Raw genomic sequence first — 17,885 nt, 5'->3', positions numbered from 1 at the left:
AAACAGCTGTAGGAGACACTTGCTATGAGTGCAGATCTATATCCACACACACACTCTCACACACACTCACACACACACACGCGCGCGCAGGCCTTCTCATCCTAACAACCTCTCAGAAGCACGATTCTGACCCTACAACTCTCTGTTTGCTGGAGGTAGCTTTCCCCCTGTAAGCTGTTCTTTAAAACTCTTAGCCTTTCTGCGTGTGCTTGGTGTGGTGCATGAAACGTCGATTCTTTGTGTTGCTCCCATCTGACGGGGAGGTCGTGAGGGTTAGACCTCTGCTGTGTCCGGTGGGGGGTGGGGAGGGCTCCAGGGGGCGGGGCGGGGAGGGCGGAGGGGAGCCACAGCTGGTGTAATTCTCACCCTTTCTCTGCTCCCCCTCCCGAGGGTTGGGGTTTGCTGCCCCGGCCAAGAGACCCCGAGCAGGCTGAGCGCACATCGTCAGAGCCCCTCCTCCATGGGGACGGCTCTGTCACTAGAGAGAGCCCAAGAGGGTCACCTTAATCCCTAAGAGGCAGCAGGGCTGGGCCGGGCAGGGGCAGCCAGGACTCAGGGTCCGCAGGGTGGCGGGTGAGGAGGGTAGGAGCAGGGCCACGGCAGAACCTGCCCGGCTGACCCTCCCTTTCATTGCTTCCCCCCACCCCCACCCCCGCCCGGCAGGTGCCCATTCTGCATTTACTCCACCAACCGCCCCGCTGCCATGGAGTGCCACCTCAAGACCCACTACAAGATGGAGTACAAGTGCCGGATCTGCCAGACGGTGAAGGCCAACCAGCTGGAGCTGGAGACGCACACCCGGGAGCACCGCCTCGGCAACCACTACAAGTGTGACCAGTGCGGCTACCTGTCCAAGACGGCCAACAAGCTCATCGAGCACGTGCGTGTGCACACCGGGGAGCGGCCCTTCCACTGTGACCAGTGCAGCTACAGCTGCAAGCGCAAGGACAATCTCAACCTGCACAAGAAGCTGAAGCACGCCCCCCGCCAGACCTTCAGCTGCGAAGAGTGCCTGTTCAAGACCACACACCCCTTCGTCTTCAGCCGCCACGTCAAGAAGCACCAGAGCGGGGACTGCCCCGAGGAGGACAAGAAGGGCCTGTGTCCCGCCCCCAAGAAGCCAGCCGGCCCCGGGGCCCCGCTCCTCGTCGTCGGGAGCGCCCGGAACCTCTTGTCTCCCCTGTCGGTCATGTCCGCCTCCCAGGCTCTGCAGACCGTGGCCTTGTCGGCCGCCCACAGCAGCAGCTCAGAGCCCAGCCTGGCACTCAAGGCTCTGGCCTTCGACGGCTCCCCTTTGCGCTTTGACAAGTACCGGAACTCGGACTTTGCCCATCTCATTCCCTTGACGATGTTGTACCCCAAGAACCACTCGCATCTCACATTCCACCCTCCCCGACCTCAGACTGCGCCTCCCAGCATCCCCTCGCCCAAACACTCCTTCCTCGCCTATCTCGGACTGCGAGAAAGAGCAGAGACTGTCTGAGGGCAGCCGTGTTCTGTACCAAAAACAAAGTGACAGAGACAAAAAAAAAAAAAAAACCCACAAAACTTAAACACAACCCCAGCAGGTGTTATGTTGCTGCAAAACGTACGGACCCCCGCGGGTCTGAACCACGTGTACTGTATATCTTTAGTAAGGAATAGAGAATTGGCTCTGTGTGTATACCTATTGCATTGACCTGAAAGCTGCTTTATCCAACCTTCAGAGAGGTGACCTACTGCGTACATCTACCTTCAGAGGCATGCCTCCCCAGCCGGCCACGCCCCCTCTCAGCCCTTCTCCATATTTTACCCGAAAGGAATTTTGTCTTGTTCAACCCTAAAGAGAGTGTCCTTAATAGCAATCAGCACTTGTAAGCATACATCCCGGTGCATTTTGTTTTCTGTTGGGTGAATGGGGTGTGCGGGCGTTTGCGGGTTCTGGAAGAGAAAGCCGTGTGTCGTGTGCCATGAGGTTTCTATTGCACATTTTTCGTCCTGGCTCCCTTCACAGCGAGGGACGCGTTTTTCCCTCCTGGGTTGTTCATCCCCTGCAGTCTCTCCCTGAGCTCCTCCATCACCTTCCCCTGTTTTACGGCTACAGAGTGGTGGGTCCTGGCGCGTGGGGGATGAAGGCATGGTAGACGCCCGCAGTGCCGCTGGGGATTTCCGACAGAACGGGGACCTTGTGCTCAGATCTCGTCTGGTTAGGAAGACACGAGGCAGCAAGAGCCCGACCCGGAGGAAATACCCCGCAGCACTGTGGCCAACGTCACAAAACCTAAGTGTGTTGTGTGCATGCGTGTGTGTGTGTTCATACGCACACAACGCGTGTGGGACACACGCAGCGCATCATTTTTTTAAGGGCAGATTATATATATGATGTATTAATTCAGTGGTTACCATTTGTTTGCAGGAAAAAAAGTGTGAGTGAAAAAATTTTATGGTTGATCAATAAATCCAGCCAAGGAGATTAAAAGGGGTTTGGATCACTTCTGGGTATAAATGCTCAGACTAAAAAAAAAAAAAAAGAAATGGCAGTTTTGCACAGTGCTTTGGTCTTGCACTAGTTTTTGTTTCTCATCTGCAAAATAAAAAAGTGAAATGAAAGGAAGAAAATGTACCTTTTATATGGAACGAGTAGACTGTATGTTTGGAGATTTTGTCGCCACCTCTGTGACATGTCACCTCCCAACGACAAGGTGCTGTTTAGTCCTACGGTTCTGTCTATGCCCGGAGAAGTAACCATTGTGTCTGCAGGTCGCCGGCTCTAGCAGTAGTTTCCATGTTATTAATAATTCTGTATTCCATTTTGTTAACGCCTGGTAGATATAACCTGCTAGGAGGCTAACTTTATACTTATTTAAAGCTCTTATTTTGTGGTCATTAAAATGGCAACTTATGTGCAGCACTTTATTGCAGCAAGAAGCAGATGTGATTGGTGGTATAGCCCTTTGCTCATCTTTAAAAGTAATGGGTGACTTAAAAAGAAGAAAAGGAAAAGGAATCTTTGGCTGAATATGTTAATGGCTTGTATTTTTAAGACAACAGAATTTCCTGTGTGAAACAGGCTGAAAGAGCGGGAAGAAATGTGCTTTGTATAATAAGGGGAAGTTTGGGATAGAAAAAATTTATATATTATTTATCTATTGAGGAACTGGTGGTGTACGGGAAGGAATGCTTCTTACTGCGTTGCTGTTTTCCATCAGGTGTTATCCTAGGGTTGGGATTTTGTTTTCATCTGTTTCGCCAGGGGAAAATAAAAGCATCCCTAATTTTCTTCCTTTATAGTCAGTTGGCTTCACTAAGAGCCCCCTTGAAACGGGTACAGTCGTGCAGGAAACCAGAAGACTGTTCCGTCTGTCCCCACCGTGGGTCCACACCACACACACCCCCACCCTTCTTCCCCCAGACCCAGCAGGTCTGCCACACCTCTTCCCTTGGCCAGCCCCCCAGCCCTGGCAAACCTGTTTACACTAAGGAGATGTCCCCGGGGGCAGGGAGGCTGAGTCAGCTGGGGCCAGCCATTCTCCAGCGGACATTTGTCCTTGGCCATGTTTGAAACGCCCATCAACCTCGCCACACCGATGTCTCCGTAAAAGACACTAGAGACGATTATAATACACTCCAAGAATACCGGGCTAATGGGTGGGTTGGCTCTCTTTTTTTCTTTTTTCTTTTTTTTTTTAAAACTTATGTCTTTATCCCCATATAATGGAGAATGTGCCACTTGGCTAATAATGTGCTTTCAAGATTACAAGTTCAGTGATGACAGGAAAGAGGGCCACAGTGACCCCCACAGAGGCTGGCAGAAGAGGGTAAAAACTGGGAAGGGTGGCCCTGACCATTAGGACTGCGAGTCTTACGGCATGCCACCTGTGCAATAGGAGGTCCTAAGCTGAAACTCTCAAGGTCGAGAGGGGTGTTGGAAGGAGACGTTTCCCATCCAAACGCCATGCGTTTCACTGCTTGCCACTGAACTTGTATTTGAATGACTTCGTTATGCTTAATGTAATTGGGCAACTTTTTTAGCACTTTGGAAAGAGTCATCAATCTTTCTGGTAAATTATAAAAGTTTTCTGAGTGAGAAAAGGTGTGTTTGGAGTTTGTTTAACTTTTTATATTATTATTATTGTTATTGTTATTAATAAAAAAATCGACAGCATTTTTCAGACTCCACTGAGATACTATGTACCCCTGTATTTGGTTTGCAAGTTTGATACTCAGGGAAGGATGTGTTCTATGGATGACATCCTTTCCATGTAAAACACTAACTAACGTCTTTGAGAAATTCACCTGCCAACTAACTTTGATTGTTTTCACTATGCATTCTTCAATGAAAGCTGGCTTATTTTTCCATAGAGTAATGCAGTTAGTGTTCTCAGCACTTTCCTTCCTCTGTCCTTTTTTTAACCCCTCATATTATGCTCAGATGATCATACTATCAAGGTTTGTGTACATTACTGAAAATTTGTATTGTATAAAGCTTTTTGCATTACAAGGCTGTACAGGGTCATTTTGACAGTAACTGGTATATCCCTTTGCATCTTATGTTGCATTGCCAATTTCTAGTGTATCCAGTTTGGAAGTATAATATACTCTAATTAAAAAAAAGAAAAAGGTTGGCTATACTCTTGTTTCTTTTTCTTTCTTGGCTGCCATCCTTGACGACTTACTTGTTAGTCTCAGGGCTTGGTTTGTCTTGCATTGTTCTGATTTTTGCTTTTCAGTGTTTTTTCAATAAGTGTAGGAAATGCCCGCGACTAGGAATAACTATTGCAAAATGCAGGTTTTGAACAGCCACGCTAGACTGCGGACTGTTCCTGCGTAAGTCATTAGTACCCATTAGCTTGAGAACATATCCATCATTCAGTACAGCTGCAGACCAGCTCCTTCCTGAAATTGCTTCGTGACATTTAAAAGTGTCCACCAGCCTTACCCTCTCCTGCTTCACATCACTTTATTGACTCCACAGCCAAAGGAGGGGGGGCAGAGAACAGACGAATAATTCCATTTGTCTTAATGAAGTTTGGCAACTATGAGATTTAATGAGGGGGAAAATGGTATGCTTTGAAAGCTAAATATAATCTATCCAAATGCAATTAGTAGCTCACTCAAAGGAAGGGATCAGAGAAAGAAACTGAGGCCAAAAAAGAAAATAAAAAGCACCCTAAGTTAAAACAATAACTTTTTAAAATTCATTTTGAAGTTCTGTTGTTAGAGACCTTCCCCCATGAATCTGTGATGGTTGATAAAAAATGTAAAGCAGCAAAAGAATGTTCTGCCTGGTTCATAACTCGCATGTTTATAAATATCATGCCCTCGGCTCAAATTTACCTTTTATAAAATGAGATAACGCAGGAAAAGCCACTTTGACCATGGCCAGTCACTAATCAGACACTATTTTCCCTCCATTTTTTCATCCATTAGCTTTTTTTTTTTTTTTTTTTGTGATTGAATCAAGTTCTCTCACTTGATTCAAATTCCAGTTTTATTTTGAGGTGGCTGGTATGTACTGAAAACATTAAAATCAGGCTGCTTTGCTTTTTGCCAGCACTATAGGCAGGAGTGACTTCTCATTTTGCACACATCTTGTTTCCTTACACCACACACCAACGTCACATAGTTTTCCCTGTGGTTGAGAAAAGCCTGAAACGTAAAGAAAATAATCACCAATTTGGTACTTGTTTCCCCGGTAATGGGCTTCCGGGGACTGAAGAATGGCTGACATGGGAGCCGGCCACGCCCTCTCCCACCTGCACGTGGGCCCGGGCACCTGCAAGCCAGCAAGGCGGCCTCTGTTTGAATTGTATCCAAGATCATACTTAGACGTTTCCTCCCGTCATGTTAAATATACCTTAAGCTGAGACTCAAGGCCATGTTTTCTATAATGTGTCTGCATCTGATGTGCTCCATTTGGGGGCCACCCAAAAACTGCCCGTAGCCATTTAAAGGAGCCACACGTCTGGTCACGGGAATGAAAAACTGTGAAGGCGTTATGAGTGCAGGCATGCGTCGCCTTACCCAGGGTCAGAAGCAAAGGGCGGGGCAGGGGGAGCTCAGAACAACTGGAGGGGAAAGGCACATCTCGTTAGCTGCAGAAACACCACAATCAAGTCACCTTGGTGCTTTCAATCCATGGGGAAGGAGAAGAGAGGGGAGCTCAGTGCATCCAGGTGGGTTGGGAGGAGAGGGAGTATTGTGTTATAAGAGAAATGAAGAAGGCACAGCAAGGAAACCACCCACAAAATGCAAGGCCAGCCTATTGAATGAGAGAAAATATTTGTAAATCAAATACCTGGTAAGGGGCTAACATTCTCCGTACAATGGGTTTTACCAGCATTTGTAGTCTGTTTGTCTATCTACCTGCGTACCTACCTATCTATATCTGTTTTCTGGGTTCCCCTAAAAAACAGAATCCTGAGATTTATTTTGGAAAGCGATTCCAGAAACAAAAGTAGGGAACTAGAAAGAGTTTAGCAAGTAGGAGCGGAAAGCCAACCCCACGATGCACAAGGAAGCTAGTCTCTGCTGTGAGCACCTGGGGAGCAGTGCCGCTGGGCACCCTTGCAGGGAGATGTGTGAAGGGATCTCAGAGCCCACAGCCCAGGGACAGAAATTGTTAGCTCCTTTGCACTTGTAGCTCTGCCCATCCTTTCGAGTGGCTGAGTAGTTTCCCACAGGCAGGCACAGCGGCAGCAAAGAAGCCGATGGTGCAGAAGGCAAAAGATGCTTAGGGGAGCTGAGGCCAGGTGCTGTCAATTACACTTGACCCTGACCATAGCTGGTTGTTACAGGAAAGCCTGGAGTAAGAAGGTGAGTTTGTAGGATGAGGAACAAAAGGTTTTTAATAAAATTAATTGTATTTGGCAAGCACGTTGCCACCATGTTAGCCTCTAAATCCATGTTGGCTACACCTCCGACCTATTCGGTTAACTTGAAGCTCTTCTCCTTTCCCCCCAATGACAGTGTTGGGTGATGAGGCTAAGGAACGGAAGAAGTGACACATGAGAAGCAAGTAAAGGCTCTCTCATGGCTGACAGTCTCTTTAGAGTCCTTCCTTCCTCGGGGTTTGCGTTTTGATTTCTCTCATGAGATGGAGCTCTTTCTTGTAGGATGTCATTAAGGGGAAGTCACCGTGCAGGGACATGGGCAGCCTCCCACCTCACAGCGGTCCCTTGACTTTGGAAAGCCATAGGAGAGCACAAATGAGGCCAGAGGACAGGAGCCACCCCCCAGCACTGAGGCCGGCCTCAAGCCCAAGCAGAAGACATCCTGGTGGCTCTCCTGGGTCCCAAACTACTGTGAAAGGGGGTCCAACACAGGGGCTGGCAGCCAGACCTCAGCTAGGAATAAAAAGGCTACATTTGCCTGGCATTTTCCTTGTACATATATGTCCCTCAGGAACCTGGGGCTGGATAAGGAGACATCTGTTCTCATGGAAAACAGCTGATTGAAAATGGAAATATTCAAGATATAGGTTATCTCCGTTTCTTTCCACCCCTAACCCATGGAAGATTGGGCTAAGTATGAACTGATGGATGGTTATATAAATACACCAAATATATACATATAAAGAATACATAGAGGTCATACATAACAATAAACATAATATATATGTACTTGGGTGAGGGCATCCAGAAGGAAGACCGTGAATTTTATTATTCTGGGAGTCACAGTATTTGAAAAATAATATTTTTCCTTTTTCCTTTGTGCTGCTGAAAATAAATACAGGTTGATAAAGGAGTAGCATATGAAAAGAATAATTAAGGGTCAAAGTAATCTCATTAATCAATATCCCCTTACCCATCTTTTCCACAATTAAATAAATGGGCACAGCCATGGGTCATCACCATCCTATCAGTCAGGGTCCCAGCTCTTTATGGCATCAGACAATAAACATACCAGCAGCAACAGCTAAACAGGCAGGAGTCTTGATTACACAGAGAGGCCATGTATCTTTCCAAATGGGCAGAATAATTAAATTTCCTGCTGGTGAAGGACTTCACAATTTGGCTTATCTGCCTGTGAATAAGGCTAAATCGTGTCCATGCATGATTTTGTGTCACTGAATCTTGTCTTTAAACATGAGTCCCTTGCATTACCCATAATCTGATGCCTTCCTCATTATTATTCTCTACACCTGTTCTTCACAACCCAAAGTTATCATCCCAGTTGGCCAAGCCAATGAGAAGCAGGTGAGAGCTCTCTACCAATCACTGCTGCCCTCAGGGCTCCCTTTCCACTCTAACATGGACCAATCTCTCTCCTTTCTTTTCATTCATTATGTAATGAGCAACAAATATGTAGAAAGTCATATGCTAGCGGCTGATAAGAAATGGATATAAATAAGATACATTTCCTAGGCTTAAGAAGTTTATCAACTAATAGAAGAAACACATGTTTGAATAAATGCATTGTAATACCAGGAAAAACACACATAAATTGCTGTAGACACCCTGGCCCATGTGGCTCAATTGGTTGTGTGTCAACCCGCAAATACAAAGGTCACAGGTTCATTTCCAGTCTGGGCACATGCCTGGACTGCAGAGTCTGTTTCCAGGTGGGGCACATATGAGAGACAACCACTCAATGTTTCTCTCTCACATAAATGTTTCTCTCCCTCTCTTTCTCCCTCCCATCTCCTCTCCCTAAAAATAAATAAAATCATTAAAAAAAAAATAAAAGTTAAAATAAATAAATTGCTGTGGGAATATTGAATGAAGAGCTACTGATTCCAACAAGATGAGGGAAGACTTTTTGTGGTGGGGGGGTGGGGGGAGTGGCCTGCAAACTGCGATGGAAAGGATGGGTGGGATTCTCCCGGGCAGGAACAGTGGGGAGGGCGGTCCAGACTGAGAGAACAGCTTGAGAGAAGGCAAAGAGGTGAGAAATTGCACGGTGGGGTTCCGTTGCGCTAGAAGAGCCTCATGAAACCAAACAAAGCCACCTTGTGTAGGGTTTCGAACCCCTTGTTAAGGAGACTGAACAGCTACCCTGCTCTGTAGTTAACACAAACTACGGAAGAATTTTGTGGAGAATGGCAGGATCCGACCGCGTTTTAGAAAGATAATTCTAGCAGCAGCACAAAAGGAAGACTCAAAAGACAAAAAAAGGCAGACAAGTGGTATGTACAAAATGTCCTAAACGGAAGCCACTGTCTTCTTCCTCTGCTCTGCTTCTTAACTGCATAGTCCTTAGCCCAGTAAAGGCAGGACCATCCTCCAAGTTACCCAAGCTACAAAGCATGGGGTCAGCTTTGCCCCCCTTCTATTGCTCTTCCTCGTTCTTCTTCCTCTGTTCCCGTGCACAGTGAGTCCATCAGCATCCTGTTTATTTTACCTGCAATGCATTCTATGAATCAAGCTCCTTAGTATCTTTGCCCGGTGTCTCACAATAGTTTCCTGCATGAAAAGGACATCTTGTGTAGAAAAGACTGTGAAAAACTCATTCCAGAGAGTGGAAGAGAGTTCATGATCAGACCTGTAGACAAAAAGATGATATTTGGAGCCAGCAGAGAGGGTGATAACACCACGGTAGCAATAGCAACAATGACACCAAAGACAGCACCTTGGGAGATGCCAACTTTAATGGAGAAGAGAAGGAAGCAGCTCAGGAGACTGAGGCGTCTTGCAGTGATCAAAGAAGCCGTAGACAAGTGTGACATTGTTAGCAGAGGCCAAGGTTGGAGAGATTTTGATATGAAATTGCACAGAGGATGAGTGGGTGAGGTTGAATCTAGAGACTTTTTACCAATTTGAAGGCCCATGGTGATATTTAAGGATCCAGTTTCAGTGACAGGTTGGGATGGAAACCAAACTGTAATAGATTAAAGAATGGATTGATGGTGAGGAGCTGGGGACAAGGGGAAAAGTCAACTCTTGTATTAAGTTTGGTAGTGCAAGAAAAAAAAAAAAAATGCCCATCTAACACTTGCTAAAAGATTCCAAATCACACTCTGGCTGGCATGGCTCAGTTTGTTGGGATCATCCTGCAAACTGAAAGGTCTCTGGTACAATTCCCAGTCAGGGCACGTGCCTGGGCTGCGGGTTCTGTCCCCGATCGAGGTGCGTACAAGAGGCCGCTGTCGATGTTTCTCTCTCACATTGATGGTTCTTTCCCTCTCTCCCACCCTTCTCCTCTCTCTAAAAATAAACAAACAGCTCTTCCCTTCCCTCTCACGGAAAGCTAATCTTTCCCATTCCTTTTTGACATTCTTTCAAAGAAGCAAAAGCTGCCGACATTGCAATCCTCAGCCACACTCCAGACCAATTTTCCATATTCCTTTCAGTATAACTCATCCTTTGAAGTGCTTCAGTCTGTCTTCACACCATCCTGCTATTTCTGGCTGCGTGGACCAGTGTCTTTAGCCAAAGACATTTGCAAGAAATGGGCTGCATGGAGAAGATTCAGTAGCACTTCTCCCAAGCACAGGAGTCTAGAGAATTGCAAAGTAATAATAATAATTAATAATAATAATAAGTCAAGGGATGGAGTCACCCCCACCACCCTTGCACTTTGGCCAGAATTATAAAATAAGGATGGCAGATAAATCTCTTTTAAAAGCATGGTGGACATGTCTGGAGAACACAGATTCAGTCCTCAAATTCCAGAATATTAGACGAGGGGTAGATCAGGCAGCTTAAAAGAAGTTGTTTATGTCGCAAGGCTGGCCCCCGGCTCCTCAGGCTGTCCCTTTCTGACTCATTGCAGATCCGACCTTTGTGCAGGGCAATGGCTCCCAATCCCTTCAGGGGACACGCCACCCCAGCTGGGGAAAAAACTACAGGCTCAACTGTCCTACCCACGTTTGCTGCCACCTCACCGACGGGGAGAAACAAATGACCCTCATCAGACATAATGGAAAGAAAGGTACTGGGTTTAGGAGATGGAAATGAAATAATCTGTTTTTTTTTATTAAATAGCATGAGAAAGTTATTCATTCACGCCAGAAACACAAATATAAATATTATCATATTAAACGCATTTATTCTGAAGGAGACCATCTGGCCGAGCCCTGAGAAGCAGGGTGTATGTGTCCCCACGGCGAGCCCTTCCATGAAAGCCGCAGATCCAGACGCAGTGGAAATGTAAGGGTTTTAAGGGGAGTACTTTGCAGTAATGACATCTGCTGGGTACTTGTCACATGTTTCTCTAGAGGTGGCCCTGCTTTTACAAATGCTGTTATATGAAAACCAAAAATTTCAAAACAAAGGGTGGTTATTATTTCAGAATCTCTCCCTTTAAAGACGGGTTCTTTGGGGGCACCACATTCCAGAAGGCTATTTACAGACCAACTTACAGAGCATTCACTGCTTAACATAAGGATTGGAGGGAAGAGGAAGGAGAATGGGGGAAGTCTAAGGAATCAGGAGCCACAATCAATTCTAGATTTACCTGAAATTGAAAATACAGCATCTTGAAATCATCAAGTAAATGTGTGGTTCTTTTTTATATAAAATGCAGTTTTAAGAACCCCACTGTCCTATTTTGTGCAGAGAGGCAGGGCTGTAGGTGCATCATTGGAAGCGCACAGCGCCCGTTCTGGAGATGGGCAGAGCACCGGTTACCCACAGTGGGGAGGGACTCTTGCATTACAGAGAAGAAACGCCGACACAACTTGAAGAAATGCCTGACTTCCTTGAGAGTTCATTCCCTTTTTGGTCTCATCCAAGAGCACCAGGCGTCCACCTGCCAAAGTTCAATCTCTGCGCATGGAGTCACCTGCAAAGGGGCCATTCCGCATCAAACGGCACTGACGTGCACACGACTTGCTCAGGCATGTCTCAGATTCTAGGGAGAGTAGCAGCAACTCTCAGCTAGGAGCTCAGTGTTTGTCGGGGGGCGGGGGGGTTGGGGCTGCAGCTACTCAAGCCTTAAATACCATTTAGTTAGGAGAGGAATTCAGATTATACAGGCTGTGCAGAATTACTGTATCTTCATATCAAATACTTTAATGTGTATGTATGTTTTAACATTTTTATTCATTGATTTTTTAGAGAGAGAGAGAGAGAAACATCGATTTGTTGTTCCACCTATTTATGCATTCATTGGTTGTTTTTGTATGTGCCCTGACCAGGGATCAAACCTACAACCTTGGCATCTGGGGATGATGCTTCAATCAACTGAGCTACATGGCCAGGGCCAGTGATGTGTGTATTAGAAGTGGAAGGAACAACTAGTACTTATGCACTCCACATCTCCCGAGAGAATTTAAACCCTCAGTAATTACTCCTATATTCCTCAGACTTTTGAAAGTTTAATAACTATTTTTTGTACTTTTTTAAAGATAATATATGCACATGATAAATTAAAAATAGATTCAATGATGATGTTTCAAGACAAATAACTTCACTTCGTTTGCACCTTCTGCCTTTATTTGCTCAGAGATGCTACTGTAGCCCGAGCTTCCCGAGACCTCTCCCAGAGCCACACATCAACTCCAGTGGGTGGACTGAGAGAGTCTATGGAACAAATTCTCAGGTCTGGAGTAGTAAGCTTCTGGGGTGGATGGGTGGAGCTTCACACCCCACACCTTAAGCCCGGAGTCCTGACCTGCTCTAAGCTTGGTCACTGCACTGTCTTCTCTGCCCAAATCTACTATCTATTCATGGCAGCTCAGATGGTGACAAATTTCAGAAATGAGTGAACAAACTATGTCTATTCTTTTCATAAGCTATTAGCCATAAAAAAAAGTTTAGGTAGGTAGATGAAAGATGCATGAAAGAGAGAGAGAGAGTGCGAGGTATAGAGTAGTGGCAGGACTTCAGAACATCTAATTATATTTCCTCATTATGTAAAAGAAGAAACCAAGGGCTGGAGAGGGTGGGCAAAGGGTAAGGGAAGAGAGAGAGACAGAGTGAAAGAAAGATATTTGCTTATTAATTTAAAATAATTATTATTATTTCTGTAACTCATATGAACCCCAAGCAGTCTCATGTTTGCCTCAGCACCAAATCCCAGAAAAAAAAATATAATTAACAGCAATTCAAGTCTTAGCCTCTCCATAAAATACCAAAGAGAGAGTACATTCTTGCTGTACATCCAAAGATCTTAAAAATCTCCTGAGGGCATTTTCCTTACCTTCTGGCAATGAATCCTCCAACCCAGGGGTTCCCAACCTTCCTCCTCCCAGTCTGTGGACACCAATCACATTACCACCTGAGCTCCCCCACCTGCCCCCCAAACCCTGGTCCATGGAAAAACTGTCTCCCATGAAACCAGTCCCTGGTGCCAAAAAGGTTGGGGACCGCGGTGCCAACCTTACTCTTCTCCCTCTCCCTAGAACCCCTGAAAATTCTTCCCAACACTCAGACCACACAGCCCCTCTATCTTCTCCTTCACACTTTATTATATGGTCCATTTAACCTTTCTGACGTTTTTCCTCGTCACCCCACCTCCTGGAACTGAAGACAGACCTGAGCTCGCAGACTGAAAGAGCCTATCTATCAACGTCAAGGAGGAAAAACTGTAAAAATAAGTTCACACATGGAGAGGGCATAACAAAACTCCTGAGCATCAAGGTGAAAAAGACAGTCCATCCCAAAAGCGATGACAGGACACACAGAGATTCCCTGCAGAGAGTCACATCCACCATCGTGGCTGCAAGAATATAATGGAACAATAGTCTAGAAATGCTCAGGAAAAATAAACTCAAACTTAGAGGTCTGTAACATGCCAGACTACCACTCAAGAGAGAGATTTGACTAAATTCTCAGGAACAAAAGCCCTCAGAAAAATGTGTGATCCACAGACAGTCTCTGGAGGAGAAAGGAGGGGAACAAAAGAAAACCTACCTGAGGATGTACTCCAGCGAGAAGAAAAACAAATCCAAAATGTAATCAGGGGACAAAGGAGAATGTATTTGTGTTTTATTTTTATAATTAAAAAGTAAGTTTTGAAAAGGTTGGAGAGAAAGGAAGGTAGGAATCAATTTAATTTTTTACTTTTATTTCAATTTTATTTTACCTTTGCGTAATGTCATTACAGTTTATGAAATGCTTTCAGATAAATTGCCAGTGGCCAAAATCACAGGACCTGCAAAAAAAGAAATAAAAAAGAGTTTTAAGAGGGACCATATTGGGGGCAGATAATCATTCCAATCAAACATGGAAATGTATTCCCTGAGTGAACGATACAAGTCCTGCCATAGAAGCCGGCTGCCTTGCAACCAGTCTTCATGATGACAATGACAGTGGGTCAGGGCAATGAACTTCTGATTTAGCAGACTGACTGTTTTTCTTACTCCACTTACTGACGTGGACTAGACATGAACTGGTACAGAAGGACATGAACGGAGGTAAGAACCATAAACTTTCAGACCAGCTGACCTACGGAAAAGGGACTCATTGGATGTCCAGGCCGTGAGGTCTGTGGACTAGAGGCCTTGCTGCCGGGTGGGCGGCAGGAGGGCCCGTCTGTGCAGGCCTGCTAATGAAAGCTCCCAGGCTCCACAAAAGCTTCTGTGGAGAGGTTCACAGTACGACTGCCCATGTCATTTGCTCTGAATTTAGGGCTTGGAATCTCTCCCTTGAACTTTTTGACGCCATCCCGGTGTGTTTCAAAAAAAAGAGCAGCTGCCAAAAAAGCAAACATTTTCCTGTCTCTAAAAATAAAATGCTGGCAGCCCTCCTGGCCCCTGCGCCAAGACCTGGCCCTTCCCAGGATAAACAATAGGTGGCCAAGCTGATGAGAGGCAAGCACTGAGCCCTGGTGGAGGTCTAGGTCCAGCCTGGGGAGCCCAGGTCAGTCCATGTGCAGCTGCAGTGCCGGAAGCCAGGGATGGCCCTCCTTCCTCGCCGCCGGCGGGGGCCGCTGCTGTCCTCCAGCCAGGGACCAGGAGTAGCTGAGAGGGGACAGTCTTGACTTACACCAGAAACCTTGACCCAGCTGCGGTAACAGATCTCCCACCAGCCCCTGCTCCCAGAACCCTGGGGTGCATGGTGACAGATCTATTCTGTCCAGAGAAAGCTCCCTGGGAAGGGAAGATTCATAAATATCCATCTGCATTTGTCACTCAGGACTGTGCCCATCACCTGTCAGAACCCCTCATGGCAAACTGAGGGCCCTCACCTGCTACACTCGGGCCCAACCAAACCACCTCAGTGTATAAACGCTATAACAACAGTCATCATTCCCAGTCTGATTGCCTCCAGACTTGTCAACGGCTCCCAGAGCACTGTTCAAGCCTCTGCGCCTTGTCATTAGGGTTCAAATCTTCCCTAGACCCTAAGCTTGGCTTTTTGCTGGTTTGGGAGTTAAAAGGGCTTAAGAGGGGTTTGGGAAGAAGAGGGACTAAATATAGCAACTATTTGCAGGCATAATCACTCCATAAACATGCTTCAGTGGAACAGAGGGTCGGGTCAACCCAGATGACGGATGTCACTCACCCGAGTGTCACATCATAAATAAAACTGAATGAGCCCATTCTCCTGCAGAACCAGAGTGACGCCTGTTTGCACTATAAATATTTATGAAGTCAGAGTCCTCAAAAGGCTTTATTTTTCCAGGTAAGTAGACTTTAATGAAAAAATTCAGCCAAGCTCTTCCTGCAATGACAGAATAGTCACTGCGACTTTTCAATGGGTAGCCCATGGAAAGGAAAAGAAAAAAAGAAAGAAGAAAAGGAGAAATAAGGCCCTTTTCCATGAGGCTGCTGCGTGATCTCATTTACACCAATCAAGGTTCATTCTCATTCAGAAAGTGACAGCCTTCTCTGGAGTGGCAGGAACCCGAGTCCCGTGCAGCCCAGGCCTGTGTCATGAAAAGTACACAAATAAATCCTTCTCACCCATGTACAGACCCCTCCCATCACCTCGGCTGGGAGAGACTGTCTCCTTAATACTCCCAGCTCTCTCAGCCTGTCTCTTAGTAACAGAAAAAAATGTACCCCTCCCCCCATTACTATGCTCATTTGAAAAGAATTCTCAGAATGCAAGGATGTGTGACTGGGCGTCTCTCTGGGTTCCTGAAGTCCATTAGTTCTGTTATGAGTTACCTCTCCTGATTGCGTTGGCGCGGGCCCCTAGAAACCCACCTGAGTCCAACTGCTTTTCCTGCACTCTTCACCGTGCACCCCTGCAAAGAGCAAACATCCAGGGGACCTCAGCAGCATCGCCACTCTGCTCCCTTCCAAGGCACTGTGACAATCCTGCCACCTGGAGCACGCAAGCCATTGTCTCCACAACAGTACACGCTGATTTTTGTGCCCCCTTGCAGCTTACATGTTCTTCATCTTTTAAATGCACCAAAAATGCTTGCCTAAGTCCGTCAAGCTTGTTTTTTTTCCCCAGCGATGGCCTTCTGCCCAAGCTCCCTTCTCCTCCAGACCTCGCAGTGGCCTCTGCTATGTCAGGTTGAACTGGCCCCATCAGGAAACGTTGACGAGCCTTTGGCTCTGGCCTCCGGGAAGTCTTGTTCACAAGGAACAGAGTCTCTGGTTTTGCAAAATGAGTCACAGGCTGCCCTGACCAACCTGAGGAGGCCAGGCTGCCATGTATGGTCTGTGCCCTGTGCCACCCACCTTTCCATGGAAGTCAGAGTTCTTGGCCAGGACAGCCTGAGTCATGAAACTCAGCACATTCCTCAGGCGTTGGATAGTCTTTCCTTGTTATTACTCTGCTTTTGTTTTAGGCAGCACCTGGTTTCATTTTAAAAACCCAAATAAAAATCTCATGGTCAGGGCTAGTGTGGGATGGGGAATAGGAAGGAAAGAAAAAGAGAGAGAAGGGAGTAGAGCCTAGGTGAGGGGAAGGAAGAAAGGGCTGTAACTCCTTAAACAGGCAAGACCTACAGCTGGGCAGGGCAGGGACTGTAGCATCAAGGGCCAGGGGCCAGAGAGAGAGGATGTGCTTCAGTTGAACTGAGCTTGACCCAAGCCCTTTCTGCTGCAAATGATGAAACACTGATGTCCAGGTCTCCTTCCCAAATTAGGCCACAGTTCTGAGTTAGGACTTGCCTCATAAGCTATGTGACCTTTTCTAAGCCCCACCCTTTTTGAGTCTCTTCAATAAGCCGACAGGCTTTTTTCTGGTAAATTTTAAGGAACTTCCCAGTTACAGCACTTTATGATTCCATGAAACCTGCCTGTTCCCTTTTTTTCTTGGACCACAAACCCCATCCCAAGGGTAAAGGACTATTTTTCTACAAGACACCATTTGTTTTTTGCCTTGGGGAAGGGGGCATAAGGGAACAGGAACAGCAGGCGTGAAGCTGCAGGCAGACCCAGCCATACAACAGTTACTGGTCATAATGAATTTCTGTGGCAAGGTTATTTTGTAAAAACATCTGCAAAGCTGTTAACATAGATTTTTAGAATTAAAATAGAATTCTAATAAGCTACACCTTGCATACAGTTAAAAAAGTACTGAATGAATTAATAATAACCATTAACATGGGGAACTGACTTTCTTGGAGTGGCAAAGCATATTAATTTACAGCGTAAGACCAGGACCTTGAGGGACTGGACTCTGAGCTGAAGCAGGCCTGAGACTCTCTAACCGCCGCTGGCCAGGGCACAAGGCCTGGAGGTTCCCAGGTGGCTCTGGGGCTGCATTTTCAATGCACAGTTTGGCGAGCTTAATGGAAACCATACGAAGGGACCCCAGGAATGCGACCAGATGGCTGGCCGGGAATGTATTTTGCCGAACCTGGGCTCAAGAACAAGAGTGAAACACTAGCAGGACTCTTCCTCTTCGAGAGACGGATGTGTGTGTGTGTGTGTGTGTGTGTGTGTGTGTGTGTGTGTGTGTGTGTGTGTGTGATGGTGCGACTTTTAATTACCTTTTCAACTCAACAAAAGTTGTCAAGAGGGCGATCTTGGTAAACAGGAGTCAATGGAGCCGGCGCAGAGGGAAGGCGGGAGGGCGGCGGTGCTAGGGAGGGAGAAGGGGCAGAAGGCAGCTACT

At 46.4% G+C, this 17,885-nt stretch overlaps 1 protein-coding gene and 1 long non-coding RNA gene across 3 annotated transcripts in view; one reads left to right on the top strand and one right to left on the bottom strand.

Annotated features, from left to right (window-relative positions):
• The window catches only part of ZNF827 (zinc finger protein 827), a 157,044-nt gene extending 155,514 nt beyond the window's left edge, over positions 1-1,530 (top strand). The window contains exon 14 of the mRNA XM_090288648.1: positions 664-1,530. Coding sequence (XP_090144774.1) covers positions 664-1,483 — 820 coding nt within the window. The 3' untranslated portion in view covers positions 1,484-1,530. The remainder of the gene's footprint in view (positions 1-663) is intronic.
• A 3,940-nt stretch (positions 1,531-5,470) lies between these two features.
• Positions 5,471-16,449, bottom strand: LOC149999269 (uncharacterized). Of its 2 annotated transcripts, XR_016513349.1 has the most exons (3): positions 16,016-16,449; positions 13,948-14,016; positions 5,471-5,628 (listed from the first exon to the last, which is right to left on the bottom strand). It is a non-coding gene; the product is annotated as an uncharacterized LOC149999269 (long non-coding RNA). The 2 variants fall into 2 exon arrangements; XR_016513348.1 differs by lacking the exon at positions 5,471-5,628 and having other exon boundaries at positions 13,913-14,016.
• Between the last annotated feature and the right edge of the window lie 1,436 nt (positions 16,450-17,885).

Source organism: Furipterus horrens, unplaced genomic scaffold, assembly GCF_987537825.1.
Source record: "Furipterus horrens unplaced genomic scaffold, mFurHor1.1.pri manual_scaffold_10, whole genome shotgun sequence".
NCBI lineage: Eukaryota > Metazoa > Chordata > Mammalia > Chiroptera > Furipteridae > Furipterus > Furipterus horrens.
The sequence above is the reverse complement of the archived record's forward strand: the minus strand, read 5'-3'. Positions and strand labels throughout refer to the sequence as shown.